We start from the raw sequence: 19,134 nt of genomic DNA, 5'->3' as shown, positions 1-19,134 counted from the left end.
TTGTAAAACATGCTTGCAGAGATATCCCGTGACACTTAGCAAAAGCATTGCATAGTATTCCTAAAAGGTGTATTATTTACATGAGTACAGTTAAAATACAAATATAATAATATATCTGCGTTAACTAATGCATTCTCATTTATTTACCAATCTGAATGATCGGAGAACGGACAATCCATCCACGTTTGACAGAAAAAGTTCCACCAAACTAAGGATGACTATAAAACTATCGAAAATATTCCAGCCGACTTGGAAATAATAAAAAGGATGCATGGCAATTATCTTGAGAACCATTTCTGCGGCAAAAATTCCAGTAAAAACCTGAAGGAAGAATAGTTATTGTTACTTTAGAGTTGAGTATTGAACCAGCAACAGAAGAAGAACAACTTAAGAACAAAGTAACAACCCTCTTACAGTAGGATGTCAGTATGGAAAATTATGACTAGCTAAGCCTCACAGAGAAGGTTAAGTGGCCACATTAAAATGAGATGTAGCATAACTCCGTTAGCTTTAGTTAAACACAAACACATTTAGTGACTAATAAAGAACAAACTATTTCCATCAGGCCTCCTGTTTGGTCATCATATCTGCCATCCTTCTAATTAAAATAACTTTCTTCAGCAAGACAGCATTCAGGTGCTCTTGCCACAACAGAAGCCACTCTAACAAAGGTGTGTGGCAAAATATGAACTGGTCATGAATTGGTGACTGATGTGCTATCAAATGAAGTCTTCATGAGAATTCAGGTATAGTAAGCATATCTTCTATCTCTTGCTGCCAAAAAAAAAGCCTAATTATGCAGTGGGCCATGTTTGAAGTAAAACTCCTTTCTGTCTCAGAAGCCTGAAGCAGAAAGCAAATAATGACTCTGAAAGAAATTCCCTCTATTTGCTGTAGATGTATAAGCACCAGTATTTACAGAACTGCATAAATTATCATCTTTACTAGAAATATAAAAAAATATTAAATAAATGGGGAGTATTAGACGGTCTTCAAAAGATAGTACTATAGAGTTCAAAAAGCAAGAAATAAACGGCCATAACTATACCTGTATTATAGTGGCATTTTAGCTGACTGGGAGTAAACACTTCTCAGCATGAAGGAACACTTACACAGCTCAAAATTAGATTTTCATTATATATGAAAGGAAAAAATTGTTGCATTTCCTGGGTAAAACATGCAAGCACGATCATAAGACAATCATCTGCATTAGTTACTGATCCTCACCTATTCATGTTTCATTTCTCCTCAAATACATCCTAAATTTATTTTAAACAACAACATGATATGATTCTCTTCCACAAAAAATTATCTCTGACTCCAGGTTGTGGTGAAAACATTGAACTATGCCTGTATTGGCTCAAAATATCACCATACAATTTAACAGATTAACAGCTCTGGATTTAAATGTGAATACTTGCCCAACATGTTCTAGAATTTCACATATTCTAATAACAAAATGGTTTTACTATTTTACTAAATCTACATCATTTGTATTATAGTACAATCATAGAATCAGAGAATTGTTAGGGACCTCAAGGATCATTTAGTTCCACCCCCCCCCCCCGCCACAGGCAGGGACACCTCACACTAGATCAAGTTGCCCAGAGCCGTATCCAGCCTGGCCTTAAAAACCTGCAGGGATGAGGCATATACCACCTCCCTGGGCAACCTGTTCCAGGGTCTCGCCACCCTCAGGGTGAAAAAATTCTTCCTAATATCCAATCTGAATCGACCTATTTTTATTTTTGTTCTATTTCCCCTTAGTCCTATCACTACCTGACACACTAAAAAGTCCCTTCCCAGCCTTCTTGTAGGCCCCCTTAAGGTACTGGAAGGCCACAATAAGGTCTCCTCTAATTAGCACCAACTCTCTTAGTCTGTCCTCATAGTAACAGTGCAAAATAAGAATCCAAAATAATATCTAGCTCCTCCTCTGTGTTGATGATAATTACAGCACAAAAGATCTAATTTGGCTCCTTTTTTACACTAAACAAAATCAAATCAAATCTTCCATGTCATTCAAAGTCTGGTTGCTGAAAAATCTATTTACAGAAATTCAAATAATGATATCAAACTCTTACGTACAACACACTGCTAATAGTATTTTTATACTATTTCTACTACAACTATACCTTGAACCTTTATTTTTTGGGATGATAACAGAAATAATGAAACTATTCTATTTCATAGAGAAACCAGGTTCCAATTGTATCAAGTTATAAAGTTTGATAGACTTACCTGATTTCCTATTTTAAGTACATTACTGAAATTCTCAGTCATTGGATAATGTTCCATGGCCATAAAAAGTGTGTTTAAAATTATGCAGACTGTGACAGCAAGATCAACAAGTGGATCCATTACAATCAATTCAACTACAGCCTTTACTTTTAACCAGGGCTCCCAACAATCCCAAATTAAGAAAGTGTGGGCAAACTTATGCCAGCAAGGTGGACATTTTTGTCTGGATTCTTCAAGTTCTGGTGGGGGGGAAAAAAAAAACTATAGTGAACACGTTTTGGAAAATGTGAAGGTAAATTTTTGTTTATCTGCTTTCTCAGGTCTTAATCTTTATTACAGAAACTATTAATGATGCTTGGGAGGAGCCTCCTCAGGTTTCCTGGAACACAACATTGTTATTGAGGAACCTCAAGAATTTTGACCTAATAACTGAACAAGTTGTTTGTTATTTATACCATACAATCTTGTTTGAAAAAAGAAAACCCTTAACTATTTATGCTTACATTTAGGGATAGTTTTCCCAGTAAAATTGCCAGCTTCACAGTCCTCTCAAAGGTTAAATTGCTTCTTTTTAGAAAAAGATAAGATTAATATCACTATTAATAGAATTTTGAAAATTATTCAAGCATTTATGAGAATTTCACTAGTAATAACTTCACTATTCCAAATAATTCTACTACAAATATCCTTCTAATTAACTCAGAACTAGCCTTTAAGTTTCTGCAATATTTTTACAGTAAAATTTATCATGAGACATTTCTTCCAATATCTGTATTGATAAACTAGTAAAAAACACATATACATTATTTATTTTAATTAGAATCTTTCTTAGTTTAGTGTACTCAATAGTCTCCTTCATTTCTTTTTTTGCTATGTACACATGCTTTTCTTCCTTTGTTTAGTTTATGCATGGCAACATATTTTTTATCTTCTATATTTGCACTGTGATATAAGATCTTCAAATAAGTCTAAGACTATGTCAAAGATGTTCACATATCTGCAGTCATAACACACCTTCCATTGTATTTGTGATAATGCCAGCTATACTCATAGCTCTTTCCCTTAAGCTAGGATCCTCCAGCAACTCCATTGGTATCTGATACGAACTTGTGCGCCTCCTTTTCATTTCTTTTTCTGTAGTAGTGCTCTATTAGAAAAAGAAAAAATAAAGCAAATTAAAAAGGAGCACATGTTAAATTCGACTTTAGAAATCCTGCAAAAGAGGTATTAGAAAGAATAATTGTTGTCAACGAGCTCATAATACATAAAGCTTTATATTTAAGTGCTGATACATCAGATTTTTTCCCCAATATACATATTAGTTTTGTTGTTTTTTAAGGGCCATTTTAACATTATACTTCTGAAAAGTGTTAATACTTATAAAATACTAAAAAAAACCCCAAATCTTGCTGTTTAGTTCCATATTGCCATTGCAGTATAGTTAACTACTATTAACTCCACATGAGGCACACAAAAGTTTTGGAGGAGGCCACAGCTAAGGAAACAATCCAAGACTGTTGCAGTACTGGAAGGAAAAAAAAAAAATCCCAGTTCCCAGTTTCATGCTTTCTCAACCAATATTTCACTTCTACATTAGTTCAGTCAGAAGACACTTGCAAGTGATTTATGCTAGGAATGTTTCTGCAATAAAAATTATTCTCTAAAATTAATTTTTATCAGTTGTGATCTCCATATCTGTTCATTAAAGGATATATTTTACACTTAACAGCTGTCATCTCTGACTTATGAATTTCAACTGAAGAAACAAAGTCTGACTTAATTGACATTAAAAAAGAATATTTTTTTGCAAGTATATTGTTGAAAAATTGAAAGCTGTATTACAGTTGTATCATGGAACATGCCTCAGTCATTAAGAAGTTATGAATGTATGACCATGATCAATTTTTTTTTTCAATAAATTAAATAATGTACGAAAATGAAAGTATAATAAACCACAAAGAGATTGTAAGGAATCCATCTGATGTGCCTTTCAAATGTTGTTACGTGTGTAAAAACAAACAAAAAAATAAATTAAAGAAGATGTCTAGGAAAACATGCAATGGATTCCTCTGCTCTACTCTGAAAGCAGACTGAGGAAATAGAGAAAACTGACCAGAGGGAGAAATGGATGAATTTGCATGTACTTTTCAGGAGTTTAAAATTATACCATCATCCTGGGCAGTGAGATGCTTAGACCATCTCTAATAACCATACCAAATATACAGATCATGATAAAAGCAGCAGATGACTGGTAGAGAATTAGGAAACATATTTAAAGGGAGGCTAAAGCAATAAATAAAGAAAAAGTGAAACAACATAATGATACGCAGGACACTTACAAATCTGAAGAACTTATTTTGGGTCCTAAAACAGATTTAGCAACGGAACATTAATAATTTGATCCACCATGCAGGTACATGGAAATCCTTGCCCTGCACATATAAAATGTGTTACTTTTTTCTCTCCCTTTTTCATGTTTCAGCTCCTCACTGAGTGAATCACTGCCAACCTATTTCATTACATTTAGATATGCTGGAAAAGCATTCACAACTTCACAACTGTTTTTAAAGCATTACTTTCCAATAAAACATCATCTGGTGCAATAAAGGCAGGCTATGGAACCTGGAGTGTTTTTAAACTTTCTTACATTATCATCAGTTGTCGCTTTATCTATTTTCACCTCTGGCAGAAGCTGTCCAGTAGGCGACAACAGACCTGATGGTCCATCCACTAAGGAAACCACTCCATTGCAATCCACAGTGCTGTGCATCTTCCCATTCACTGGAAACACTGCCAGCTTTCTTGATGACCTGCTGGCCTGACTAATATTACTACTGCGTCGTTCACCATGTCTGCGTGGAAAAAACAGGGAACCTCTTCTGCTCCCATTGTCCTCGAATGTGCTGTGTTCATCATCAGCAAAATCATTTTCAGATCCTATGTCTCTTCCATATTCTTTAAAACTGAAAAGACTTGTTCTGCTACTACGCCTGGGAGAAAACAGGGAGCCACGAACACTCAGTAAAGACTGCAAAGGAAACAAATGAAATGGCCAGTTGAAGGTCTTAAATATACGAAATGCATGTCTATGTATTAAAAAAAATAAAAATGAAAATAATTATATTCTCCAGGAACCCCTTAGTGTAATTTTTAATACAGTGCTTTAGGTAGATTTCAGACATGAGATTAAAGTCATATGAATAGGTAAATTTACAAATACCAATTATTGCAGAGAATAAAATGAAGATGCATAAGGCCATAGTAGCTTCCATCTCTGTATTAAAGAGAAAACTAGGAATTCTAATCATCCATGTAGATCATGCATTATCTTAAATTATATTAATACCCTTAATATTCTACAGGGATACCTTATACTTAAATTTTACTTTTACGAATAATAAAGGGATTTCTATTTCAAATGATCTAGTGAAACGTAATGCTGCTGTGCACGTTAAGCCACATCAGATCCTAAACAATAAGAGAGATAAAACATTTGTTTAGGTACACTCCAGAAAATAATACCAACAGTAAGTTGCTATTTTAAACAATGCAACATTATTTGTCCTTGTATTAGTCTGCAAAGCTGCAGTGAAATATGTTGATTACAGTTCTCTCTCAAACCCCGGGAATGACAAGAGCACTATTCACAGTACCTGATGGGGTGATGTGAAAGGCTTCCCATAAGCAAGTCTGTTCCCTTCAAAAGAAAAACGGAAACCTTTCCGCCTGATACTGCTATCTGATTCAGATTTTGGAAGCTTTTCAACCTTTATGTCATCATCTTCTTCAGAGAGTTCCCTCTGCCTTCTTTTCTTCCTTCTGTTTCTCCTTTCTTTGGCACTTTTTGAGCTGAGCTTGGATGCTTCTGAAGAACTATCCGAGGGTCCACCAATTCCACTTTCACCGCTGTATTCAGTCATCTCTGCCACAGCTGCCGCTATTGCCTGCCACAGCAATTACTCAATGTGATGTTTAAAAAAACCCACTATTTCAAAGAAAGTTACAGTCCTGCAGTTAAGGTCTATACCAAATTAATTCTACATGTGATGAAATCTAGATGGATTTGTGCAAACCTCAAATATTATTCTGTAGTAGAAGTTCAAACAAAAGAGCAGTTAAGACAGTTGCTGCTCAGAGTTCTATTTTGCATCCATATAACGGAGTCAGCCTGCATTGTGTACAACCACAGAGTTACATAGAAAATACGTGAAAATGTAATAAATCTATTAATTACAGTGAATGCAACTGCAAAGAAAAGAACTAAAGAGTCATACTTTGTTTTTTGTTAAACTGATTTTAGCTTTTATTGTAAATACCAACACCCTTAAGCTAATCTTAGGAAAAAAACACTTCCAGTCTTTGATTCACTGGTGGTAACATAAGTAGCAAAAGTTAGTCTGAAGTTCACAGATTAAAATATATTAAACTGTAGCCAAATCCTGACAAGTATTTCACAAATATAGAAATTATTTCTAAGCTGAGAATTTGAAAAATCATCATGACATGTTACTAGATACTGCCCCTGGATAAGAAGTATTTATTTTAAAACTATTGTTCTCGATTTAGAAATTCATTAATGCTTTGCACATTTTAAAAATAATAAAAATCCATATAAAAAGCAGTCTAAAGTACTTATGAAGTATGTAAAAGAATGCCTTTTAAAAAATATTTTCATTAAATTATTAATTTTCTTTTGAACAAATAGCATGCAAGGGAATATACCAAAGCTTAAACACTTATCAGAAAATACCTGAGCTTCTTCTTGCTGCCTCCTCAGCTGTTCAAGCACTTGCTGCAAGTCTGCCTCCTTCTGTTCTGCTTCAACCATAGTTGCTTGATTTTGCTCTTCGTAGGCCATAGCAACCACAGCCAAAATCAAGTTAATCAAATAGAAGGAACCCAGAAAAATGACCAGAACAAAAAATATCATGTATGCTTTGCCAGCAGCTCTTAGTGTCTATGGGAAAAGAAGACACATGATCCGTCAGGTGAAGAACTGCAATTCTGTAGTTTGTAAGCATTAACTGAATTTGAAAAGTGCAAAATATTACTTCCTTCTGTAGTAAGATCACAGAAACTTTCTGAATTACAAAGTAATGAAATAAAGGGAGCATTCGTGTATGTGAAAAACATCTTTAAGGATCATGCTTCTTTGAGACAAACCTCCTTTAATGCCTAATAATCCTGAGAAGGATGTGGGATCAAAGTAATTTATGTAAATCACACATCACAGGTTGTTCAGTGTTCTTACCAGGTATTAACATGCTTATGCTTTGCTAACTGAAAGAATTAAAGTCTGAATGACTGACAAAAAAATCAAAAGATAATATTTATTATAATTGAAATATTTTCACACACCATAGCTATATATATTAAAAAAAAAAGTCATATCAAGATTTGCAATTTTAGTTAATAAAAAAAAAAAGGATTCAAAGTGAAGAAATGAAGATTCAGATTTTACTGTCACAGAGTATTTTTATAATTTAAAATCAATACTAATGTTTTTGAAAATAAAATCATATCATGAGGCACAATATCAAATATATGCTGCAAAAATTAAATAAAGGATGAAAATTCTCACGTGCCTCTTCAGAAATCATGGGAGATTCTGTAGTAAATGACAGGTTCTGCTGAATTCTGCAAGTGAATTTGCTTCCTTTCATCAATACTGTTCATTTTCAGTTGTTAACAATACCAATGGCAAGTATGCAAACATGAGTGGCCTTTTCATGTTTGATTTGGAGCAAGACAGACACTAATCACAATGCTTGCTCTAGACTCACCAGCTGATAAAGATTTTCCCAGTAGTCTTGTGTCATCAGCCGAAAGAGTGACAAGAAAGCCCAACTGAATGTGTCAAAGCTAGTATATCCATAGTTGGGATTTCTGCCAGCTTTCACACAGATAAACTCTTCTGGACATTTGCTAGGAGATAAAAAGAAAAATAAATAAAATAATAAAAAAATAAATATAAAAACATGTAAGACTGAAATTACTTTTAGTACCTTGAACTTCTAATGAAGGCTATTAGATATAATCTGTAAAGGGGGCTGCTGTTTGTGGCTTATCACATTTTAAAATCTGCTGAAGACATTAAAAGATGGTTCTTTAATAAAAAAAAATCAGAAAGGAGCAACCAAACAAATTAAATTCCTCTTTCATACCTTCTTTCACCATTATAAAAACTAAAACCTATTTCCAACAGCTTGGTATTACCTCTGCAGATACATCTTCAGTGGAAACAATATACTTACTTAACACAAAGATTGTATAAGGTGAATTCCTCCACACACAAAAACAAACAAAAAAAAAACCACCACCGAAAACAAAACCAGAAAGGCAATACGCATAATTTATGCTGAATTTTGTCTGTTAGCAGGGTTGGAATATCCGATTTTTTGGTTTCTTCAAATTGAATTAACGAATTCTACCCATTCCTCAACAGTGAATAACAATGATAGCAGTACTTTTCATCTCCGGAAACGGTACACATCAGCCAGTAGATGACCTAATCTTGGTATCAACTGTAAGCACACTGTTTCAGTTATGATTCCATTCTTGAAAGGTAGAAGCAGTTCTTGCTTCCAAAACCTCTAGACAAAACCACTATAAAGATTTTTTTTCAGATGTATACATTTGATGCATGTTTACACACACACATAAAATTATCTGATAGTTACTTATATATATACCTGAAACATATACATAAAATATATTTATCTGTTTTAAAAATATAGCCAACCAAAACCAAGAGATGGACAGATGCATCATTAAAATATAGAATTATGTGATTTTGCTACAATGAATTGGCACAAAGAGAGAGCAAGGCTGTGCCATGCTTACACTCCACAGACAGACGATGACTTCCCAAAAGTTGGTCATAAGTGTCAGTGCTCCATGCTTTAGAGATGAGAAATGGCATGATACCCATGATAAAGAATTATCTTCTTAAGTCACTGATAATGCAAATCTACCTGCTGAAATGGAATTCTCCAGTTACATAAGAGTTTTAAAAGAAATGAATAGCAAAATATTTTCTTAAAACACACAAACCATGATGACTGCATACTAATAATTGTCTAGCCATGAAGCTAAATTAGCTTTTTAAGTTTAGACTGACAATTTTTACATTTTGTTTAGACAGACAGTATGTAATTTTCAGTGTACCTTACCCTGCATCTGAGCTATTGCCACAAAGCAGAAAATCCTTTTGTCCTTCTAAGCGATAGAAATTATCTAAAAAAAAAAATAAAATGAAAGTGATATGATTATAACCGGAAAGAGTTGTTTTTTCCTTGATTGAACCAACATTCAAGTTATCAAGGCTTCAATGTTCATAATCTTCCCATTTATGTTTTCCCAACAATGGGCCCAAATACTGCGACATCCATACTGGTAAGTGAAGTTGCAAAATTAAATAATAAAATTAAATCATGCTATAAAAACAAAATTGTAGAACTCTTCTTGAGTCATAGCAATCACTGAATACCCCTCCAGAATACCTCTATCTAATTATGGAATTATATTTTAACTAGGAAATCTCAGATATTTCTCTAGTGTTTCTCAGTTTTAGTTACAACTTAAAGGGAAAGACTGAAAGAATTGGGTGTCTTCAGAAGGCTGAGGTTGGACAGAAGGAGAATCTTTGTGCTACCTAGAAATAGAAGATGAAAGATTGTCATGAACTGCCTGACTCTTCTCAGAAGTGCACAGTGGAAGAATAGGAGGCAAATATAAGAGCTTCGAGCATGGGAAATTTTGAATTGATAATAAAAAAAGGTGCTGTGAGACTGGTTGAATACTGGAAAAGGTTGTCCAAGAGGCTGTGGTATTTCAGTTCTTGGAGATATTAAAGCTTGACTTAACACGGCATTAAGCAGTCTGCTTTAATTTGTCCTGCAGCTGAGCAGCAGTTGGTCTGTGTGACTGTGGAGATCCTGTTCAACCTGTATGACTGTGATTCTAAAAATCACCATAACTCTGTAAGTATACATCTAAGTTCAGTTAATGGAAAGAACAATCAGGTAAGTCTGGGAAAATCACTAGTCTTTATCACCATATGTAATTGATTTTTATCTTTGGCCTATAGTTTGCAACAGTAATTTCACATGTGTATGTTTATAGACAAATATTTTAGCAAATTACAACAGCATTTCTTACTTTCATTCTCAATGTATGCCGTCCAATCAAACACCGTACCATTGAAGTACAGAGACAGGTGTTTTTCAAAAGATGTTGAATTTTCTGATGGCCAAAACAAGCATTTATTCTTCAAATTCCCCATGAACAGCTGCAGTCCTATTAGTGCAAATACACTCAGGCAAAACACAGTCAAAATCATTACATCTGAGAGCTTCTTCACTGACTGGATTAAGGCTCCAACAATAGTCTTCAAGCCTGCAAACAGAATCAGATTTTTATTATAATATTATATATCTATCTGACCAAAGCGCAATGTGAACTACTCCCAATGCACTACTAGGTATCATGCACAGCTTCACAAAAAAAGAAAGAAGTTTCCAAAGGGAAAAGGTACCAAAAAGTCTCATCTTTCCTTCAGATTAATTTGAAAATGGGAATGGGAATGAACAGTACACACTCCATTGTATCTGCTCTTCAAATGAAGAAGTAACTTTTTATTCATGCTCTCCATACATGTAAATTACATGTAAAGAAAACTGGTAATTTTCTTTTCTTCTTGATGCCTCTTGCTCCAAACCTTTGGCAATGTTCAATTCCAATACACAATATATTGGATCTATGACAACAAACAGAAACAGATCGCAACTGCCACTGGAGATAGGTTTGGTGAAGATAGGCATCTTAAGGGACATCATGCAATTCTCATGCTGCTCTTTACTATCTTATTCCTTTGTCTATGTCCGGGACTCAACTTATACAACAGACTGAAATTTTCAATCTGAAATGTCTTGATAAATATTAACATGTACATTAGTAAAAGAAGAAAAAAAATTAATTCATTTTGATCCTTAATATGGGAGAGAAAATTTGATGTCATGAAATGGAAACACAAATAGGCTACACAATTCAGTTTCTCATGCAAAAACATATTAAACTCTGAGGCTGACTGTTTAAGAGATTTAGAAAACTAAATACAAGTTAAGACTAAAACCTGGATGCTTCTGTTAAAAATATGAGTTCACCTTCTGTGGAATTTCAGTCAGCCTCAGTGTTTAACCTAGCTCTCACCTGGAATGACTGATATTGTTTTCAAAGCTCGGAGAACTCTGAATGTTCTCAACGCTGAGACATTGCCCAGGTCCACAAACTCTGTCACATATCTGTAAGTGAGGGATTCCACACACAAACACAATGACAGCACACACAAAATTAAACAGAGACGACGTAGACTGCCTGCTATTTTACACAGTTACTTCTTACCTGGAATTACAGAAATAGTTTTCAAAGCTCTCAATACTCTGAAAGTTCGAAGAGCTGAAACATTGCCTAGGTTTACAAATTCTGTTATATACCTGTAGGATTAAACCACAGTTACTCAGAATAAAGGTAGAGTGTAAACTACTTACCCGGACCTGTAATCCAGACTATATTTTTTGGAAGAGGCAATTTTAGATGAGAGACTTGCACTGACACTTTCCTGTTTCAATTAAGTTTTCCCTAAGAAACACACCCTTCAGTATTTCCAGTGAATGCAAATTAAAAATGGAATAGATTTCTCTGATTTATTGTTTAAATACTATTAAAAATGGATGGATCAATGGAATGGTAACTTCTCTTCTGTACTTTAGGACAGTCCACTAATTCTGCTCTGTGCTATATTACCTTAAATATTAAAATGCAAAAAGTTGAAACACAATGCAACTACAATTAATTTTAAATGACCTAAGACAAGCCAGACAAATTATTGCAGGTTCAAACACACTAACTGACATACTTTTTAAAAAGTAAAATATACTTACGCAAAGGAAATGACAACAAAATCAAGCCAGTTCCAGGGGTCACGAAGGCAAGTAAAATCATTTATACAGAAGCCTCTTGCAAGGACTTTTACCAGAAATTCAAAAGTATAAATTCCAGTGAAGGCGTATCTATGAGAAAACATCCAAGCAAAAGTTAAAGACTGTTGTTCAATGACACATCACAGGAATAAAGGAGAATCACTCAAAATCAGTGACTCATACAAGCACTTTAACAGCAATTACAACTTAAGCTATGATTGTTCCCCCACCATTCTTCTGGAAAATAATTGGATTTTTCTTTTCTTTTTTTTGGTATCTGCACATATTTTTGCAGTTTCTGGCATATGAGATTTTGAAATTGCAGCACAAATAATGAAATCAGGAATTTTATTTTTTTTTTCCAAAGAAAAATCTTAGCCTAGTTCTCATGTCAGAGAACATGGGTAAGTGAAACCTAGTGTTTACTAAAGTTACCTGATGGCTGACCAGGTACACTTGAGAATATCAAACAATTCTCCTCTTCAGAAGTATCTTCTTTTATGAGGGGGTGCGTGTTACACAAAAATTGAGGTGCTTCACAGGGGGTATAGAGAGCACTTTTCACAATGAAAAGCAGTAGTTTGAAGTCAGATAGGTATTTAATTGTTTGGTTTTTCTTCATAAAAGTACTAAAGAAACAGTTCAAGAGGGAAAATGCATAAAAACATTACTCATGCAAACATTCTGAACAGGAGCCTTAATCAGAATTTTGTTCAGAGAAAAAGATTAACAGTATCACAGCTTCTTTCCCTCCTAGAGCTCATAGTTCCATGCTGCTTCAGGCAGCATGATATTCCACACAAATGTAACTAAAACTACATGGTCTAGCCCTTAATTCTTACCTAATTTAACTATACTTACTCTACAACCTTTGTCCAGTCTGGAAGATCAGTCCATGTCATAAATACACAGTTTGTCAAAATAGTGAGCATAATGAGCATGCTGAATAATGTTGACTGTAGTTAAGGCACAGACTCTTTGTAATGCTGAATTCACATCACACAAAACATGAGGAATTCACCATGCTACAGAAAACTGACAATATATGTGATACAAATTAGCTTACTATCATGAGCAGTGTGATAAAACAGGCAAAGATGTTGCTCAGTAATGATAGATACATCACTAACTCTGTTATCTAGGCATACAAACTGGAATGGGCTGCCTGGGGAGGTGGTGGAATCGCCATGACTGGAGGTGTTCAGGAGGAGACTTGACAGGGTGCTTGGTTGCATGGGTTAGTTGATTGGGTGGTGTTGGATGATAGGTTGGACGCGATGATCTTGAAGGTCTCTTCCAACCTGGTCTATTCTATTCTATTCTATTCTATTCTATTCTATTCTATTCTATTCTATTCTATTCTATTCTATTCTATTCTATTCTATTCTATATTCTATTGGGTTAGAATGGAAGGTCATCTAATCAAGTATCAAGACTAGTATGCATGCTGTGTGTCCCTTCCTCTGAATTTAATCTGAGGGTTAAAGTGACAAATATTAGCTCAAATCTTTATCTCAAAATTAAAGAACAGGAAGACATTTACACACTAAACCAAAACCCCCAGTGTAATTAAATATGTTAAAAGGCCAGTACTAATTTTCAACAAACAACTTGAAAAGGATATGAATGGACCAAAATCTTAATAGCTATTCTTCTAATAATATTGAAAGGAGATAAAAGGTACAAGGCAGGTGTGGCACTGAACCTGAAGATCGTCTTTCCTTTATTCAATACTATAAATGTCTTAAAAAAAAAAAACCAACCACACACACAAAAAAGAGAGGGAATATAGAAAATATTAAATTAAGGATACATGTTAGCAACTTTGCAATAGAGGCTGTGCTTACATAGGTGAAAGTAGCCCTCTTTATTTTCAGTAGAATCATACAGGCAAATATCAGGTTCTAAATTAGCACACAAGCAATGAAATGTGAATTTTGTGTTAAACAAAATTTGCATTTCAGCGTTTTCCAGCGTTATGTAATTGCATTAAAAATACAATTATTAATTTGTACTGTTAATATTTAATCCAAATATATTACTTGCACTCCAGATCAAATAGCTTTTAAGAGATTTCAAAGAATGTTTGATAATTGATTAGTTCGGCAGCTGACTGAATGAGCACTTAGTCCATCTCCTGAACTAGATCTCAGGTACTATGTTTCCTAGAAACCTCAGAAACAGAGCAGCCAGACAGGAAGTTTTCAAATGCTTTACCATTCAATTAGATTTGAAGAGATTACAGGATATCTAATGCAAAATCCACCAACTCAAAATATTATCATAAGGAAATCCTAAACATTAAAAGAAAAGCTCTTTTTTAAAAAAGAAGCAACTGAAATGGAAGTGTTGCAGTCATATTTACAGTGTATTCCAAATTAACATGTATTACACACAGCATAATACATTAAAAAAAATCAGGGCTTCTGACTGTCTCCACATCAGAGCACTTATCATTGTATAGTTCAACAAAAATGTTCTAATTACTCTAAATATAGAACACTTACTTTTTTATTGATATAATATGGATCCAGGTCCTCCAGGGGCTCAGACACCATTCCTGGAGGAATATCACCATAAATAAATGGCAGGGTCTTTCCTGCTTCCAAGTCATTACTTGGCTTTGGATGACTTTCTTCATGACAACTATCATCTTTAGGTTCATCTTTGTCACAATGAGATCTTTCATCAGCAATACGTTTTTCAATAGCTGCAAGAGATTCTTTGGTGAAATAGAAGAAGCTGTCAGGTCCTGGTGGTACCAGCATTGCCTGTGCCATCTTTTCATTCTGCAGACTTTAAATGCTTTTAGGCTCTTGTGCAAGAAGATCCTAGGAGAACATGAAGAAAAAGGAAAAAAGGAAATGGAAAATAGAGGGCAACAGCAATAAAAATCCCCAAATAAAAGCTTTCTGCATAGTCCTCATCTGACTCTTTTCTAATGCTAAAGAACTGTAGCAAGAAGTATTCAAATTAATTATCACATACTTAACAGAAAATTAGCTACCAATAGCAATATGGCAAACACATATATATGAGAAAAAGAAAAACTTAGAGGAGAAAAAAAAAGAAGGCAAAATTGAAAATTTGTCAGCTTGGGCTTATATAAACCTCAAAAGAAAATAGGAAAAACACACACACTTTCCCTAGCCTAAATATTAAACCATTCCTTGTTCTGAAAAAGTAAGAAATGTGTTAACACTGCTATGTACTACAGTCAGTGATTACTTCTAAAGTATGGATTTTACACATCATTGACACTGCCTTGTACTTACATTGCAAATGAAAAAAAGCTGTCCTTTTATTACTATTCATTTCTGATGGCAATGCTACTCCATTTGTTGGCTTACACTATGCTTGCTAAACTAGTATTTATATTATACTATTAAACAAGTACTATATGTACACATTGTATCTAAAGCCATACACACAAGCAGAAAGTTTAGTCTTTCCATTTTGGGATTTTCCTGACTTGCATCTTCCTGATTCTGAATTGTAACTATGGTGGTGACATGCTCCATAATTAAGGAAGTTATGATGCATGAAGAGGTTTATTTAGATTTACACAAAATACACAGTATACTCTCCCTAAAGTTACCTCTTTCTGAGGCCAGATACATTTTCAAAAGACTTAAAAATAGTAAATTTATTCAATTACTACAAACAATAATAGATCACTACTTCCCAGGTTTCTATTTTCTAGTGACAGCACAGTTAACACCCATGGGTGCACTATCCTCAGAATAAATCAATTCTGTGAACTGGGACAAAATGGAATCCATCTGGAATGCTGCTCGCTGACATTGGTCAATGTTGTAGCCTTTGTCAACACAACAGTGCAGTAGGTGCCTGCCTGGCTGACAGACTCCCAGTCAGCTGCTCTCTCAACTCTGGCTCCTCAAAAAAAAAAGAAAGGTGGGTGAGAATGAAGTAGGAAAACACATGCCTTGAGATAAGGACAGGGATACTGCTTATTGATTACTGTCTTGGGCAAAACAGATGACTTGGGGAAAAATAATTTATTGGCAATTAAAATAGATTTGGATAGTGAGAAACAGACCGAACCTAAAAAAAATTCCCCCTAGTTGCCTGTTATTTTCAGGCCCAACTTCACTCCTTTATTCTCTACTCCTACGTCCTCTCCTTCCCCAAGTGGCACAGGGAGGGTGGGGTGAAGGGGCAGCTGGGGTCATACCACTGCAGTTTTTCTCTGCTGCTCTTTCCTCACACCCTTCCACTGTTCCAGCACGGGTCCTTAAAGATAAGACTACTACCATGTTCCTTAAAGGAATATCTACCTATTCCAGTGCGGTGTCCTCCACAGACTACAGTCTGGATATCTGCTCAGGCTTGCTCCTCCATGAAGTGCAGCAAAATACCTGCTTTACTGTGACCCATCCTATAGGCTTCCTGGGAATTTCTGCTCCAGCACTTGAAACCACTCCTCTCCATCCTTCACTGATCTTGGTGGTTGCAGAGCTGTTTCTCCCACTTGTCCCCTTACACTTTTTGCATTTTGCCCTATTTTTGGATGTGTTTTCCCAAGGTGTTGCCATCTCAGCTGAGGGGCTCAGCTGTGCTCTGTGGTGGGTTGGTTGGATGTGGTGGGAATCATCTTTGCCAGCATGGGGCAGCCCTGGATTTTCCTCACAGAAGCTGCCCCTGAAGCACCCCTAACAAAACAGGTGATGCCACAAACACTCAGTACAGAAATATTGTGAATATTGGTCAGGATGCTGTGAGGCCTAATTCCCAAGAGAAAAAAACTTGCTGTAGGATTCTGTCACCAAAAGTGTCAAAGATACCCAGGAGGTGAGAGTTGGTTAAAGACATAACTTTTTTTCTCATCACAGTGTGAAGCGGGGGGGGAGGGGAAGATGACGTAATTATTCATGAAGTGTGACAACTCCAAAGTCAGTTAACGAATGACACCACGAATCCCAGAAATCTGCCCCTTCTAAGGCAGCTTTTTAAGTCAACTTCACATAAGTTGGGGAAAATTTCTGTCTTTTAGCAATCTTCTATCAAAAAATAGTTCTCATGGACACAACACCTAATGCTACACAAGCCTCTCTCCTTCAAAATTAACCAGTCGAGGGTATGCACAGACTTCAAATCTCTGCTTTACTCAATTGAGCTTCTGAGTTATCAGCAAATATTCTTTAGCACAATGAAAGATATCAAAAAGAGGTCTTTGCAGAGATGAGACATTTCCTAATAAATAGGTGCAAAAATCAGACATTTTTATGTCACTCAAAAAGCTCTTTAGGAAGTAATTTCTGGGTTTTTTCTTTGGAACAGAAAGCCTAGAATGCCAAGTCTTCCCTTATTTATTAGGAAATTACTAATTCCTGCCTTCTTAAAGTGATTCACCATTCTCAAACAGAAGGTTTCACTGTTGTTTAGCCTTCTCTTGTAAATGCTTCTCACATCCTTAGCTCCAGTGGCCTTGAAGATCTGGCCAGCCACACCTGGATTGAGAACTGTCTGTAACTCAAAAGGCACTTTTTCTTCAGAAGGTGGACGACATTTGTGGCCCTAAGTAACCAGAGAGCTACGAGAACACAAAGGGGGAGGGATAAATCTAACAAGGAAGGACATGAGGATACTTTTCTATAGGCTTCATTTCCTACCTAAGAGCTAAAGTAATGCAAGTATTATTCATTTAGCTTACAAATGTGATTTTCAAAAATAAATGGAAGGGGGTAATATCTGCTTCTTTATCTGTAAGCTGAACATTCACAAGGGTTTCCTTAGTGTGATCAGCCATGTCTATTTAATTTCTGCTTTTTTTAAGTCAAGGGAAGTTCTTGCTAGCAATGGCATTTTCCTACACTATACATTGTATGTGCTGTAACAAATTCTGAGGACTCCACTTATATAAAATTTACATTTTCTGCATTAAGTAATGCGAACTACAGTTAATATTTATGCAGCTACATGTATTCAGCCTACACACACTTGGGTTTTATCTAAAATGGTTAGATGGATGCACAAACTATCAAAGTCTGAAGAGACAAGAGAGCAAGATCTACATTAAATCTGTATTATAAGCAAGACCTACATAGATCTACAGTAAAACAACTTGTATCTTAAAAACAAATAAAGCAGGAGCTATACACATGGTGCTGCCCTATAACAGCCACACTTTTCATTATGGGCTAAATGCAACAGGGATTTTTCAGGACACCTAGACACTGCTGACCAGATCACCATGTCCATGAATGAGCAGGCGCATACTTGGCAGTCTAAGAAATACTTAGCAACTTTGTGTTTTGGTAACTATCTTCAGAAACAAACCAGGCAAAACCAAAGATGGCAACAAAAAGAAAGGGCAGATTCTCTCAGAGTAAGACAAATATATACCATAACCTTCAACTAATTATTTGGAGGATGTTGTCATTACTTGGAGAAAGACTAAAAAAACTTTAAAACAGTTTTCCAGTCAACTTTATGAATGTAGACTCAGAAGGTGATGGATATGATGCCTGCAGAAACTACTTGTTATCAGACATGGACTTGGAAAATGTCACTAGCTGCTATGCTTGTCTGTGCACTTAGGCTAACTTTACTCTTTAGAACTCTATGATATGTGAAACTAAAAGTCATGACTGTTTCTTTTACCAAATACCACTACAGCCTTGCAGCAGTTTGCGTTGTTACAGAGGTTACCAGAATGAAAACCATTCTTCCTGCTTGCATTTTCTTATTCCGCTGGTTTATTCAGCAAGGCTTAAGTAGTATCCTTAGGGCTAAGATGAACTCCAGCATTCCTCTCTAGAGACACCACAGCCAATGACTTTATTTTAACATAATCTCTTAGTGTTAACATAAACCAGGAAAAGGCTGTATTCCAATACATAACAGGAGTCTTTTCTATTAATGGTTTATACTAACAGCCTAATCACAATCC

The 19,134-nt window shown here is 35.3% G+C and overlaps 1 protein-coding gene and 1 long non-coding RNA gene across 5 annotated transcripts in view; one reads left to right on the top strand and one right to left on the bottom strand.

Moving 5' to 3' along the window:
* Positions 1–15,025, bottom strand: part of LOC137441334 (sodium channel protein type 2 subunit alpha-like) — a 43,676-nt gene extending 28,651 nt beyond the window's left edge. Inside the window, exons 1-14 of one of the 4 annotated variants that reach the window (XM_068138707.1) lie at positions 14,729–15,025; positions 13,846–13,964; positions 13,083–13,172; positions 12,183–12,311; positions 11,644–11,735; positions 10,402–10,638; positions 9,414–9,477; positions 8,025–8,166; positions 6,992–7,198; positions 5,895–6,185; positions 4,889–5,269; positions 3,256–3,388; positions 2,242–2,480; positions 148–321 (exon numbers count right to left, since the gene is read on the bottom strand). In XM_068138707.1, the coding sequence (XP_067994808.1) occupies positions 148–321; positions 2,242–2,480; positions 3,256–3,388; positions 4,889–5,269; positions 5,895–6,185; positions 6,992–7,198; positions 8,025–8,166; positions 9,414–9,477; positions 10,402–10,638; positions 11,644–11,735; positions 12,183–12,311; positions 13,083–13,172; positions 13,846–13,964; positions 14,729–15,001 (2,571 nt within the window). In that variant the 5' untranslated portion in view covers positions 15,002–15,025. Of the gene's footprint in view, positions 1–147; positions 322–1,048; positions 1,081–2,241; positions 2,481–3,255; positions 3,389–4,888; positions 5,270–5,894; positions 6,186–6,991; positions 7,199–8,024; positions 8,167–9,413; positions 9,478–10,401; positions 10,639–11,451; positions 11,544–11,643; positions 11,736–12,182; positions 12,312–13,082; positions 13,208–13,845; positions 13,965–14,728 lie in introns of those variants that run through there. The other 3 variants (XM_068138708.1, XM_068138705.1, XM_068138706.1) reach the window with 3 other exon arrangements.
* The window catches only part of LOC137441338 (uncharacterized), a 91,319-nt gene that overhangs the window by 57,618 nt on the left and 14,567 nt on the right, over positions 1–19,134 (top strand). The window contains exon 2 of the long non-coding RNA XR_010987389.1: positions 10,144–10,223. This is a non-coding gene — a long non-coding RNA (uncharacterized lncRNA). The remainder of the gene's footprint in view (positions 1–10,143; positions 10,224–19,134) is intronic.

Source organism: Melanerpes formicivorus, unplaced genomic scaffold (assembly GCF_026170545.1).
Source record: "Melanerpes formicivorus ecotype bairdi unplaced genomic scaffold, bMelFor1.0.p_v2 SCAF_5, whole genome shotgun sequence".
NCBI lineage: Eukaryota > Metazoa > Chordata > Aves > Piciformes > Picidae > Melanerpes > Melanerpes formicivorus.
Note: the sequence above shows the minus strand (reverse complement) of the source record. Positions and strands in the feature narration are given on the sequence as shown.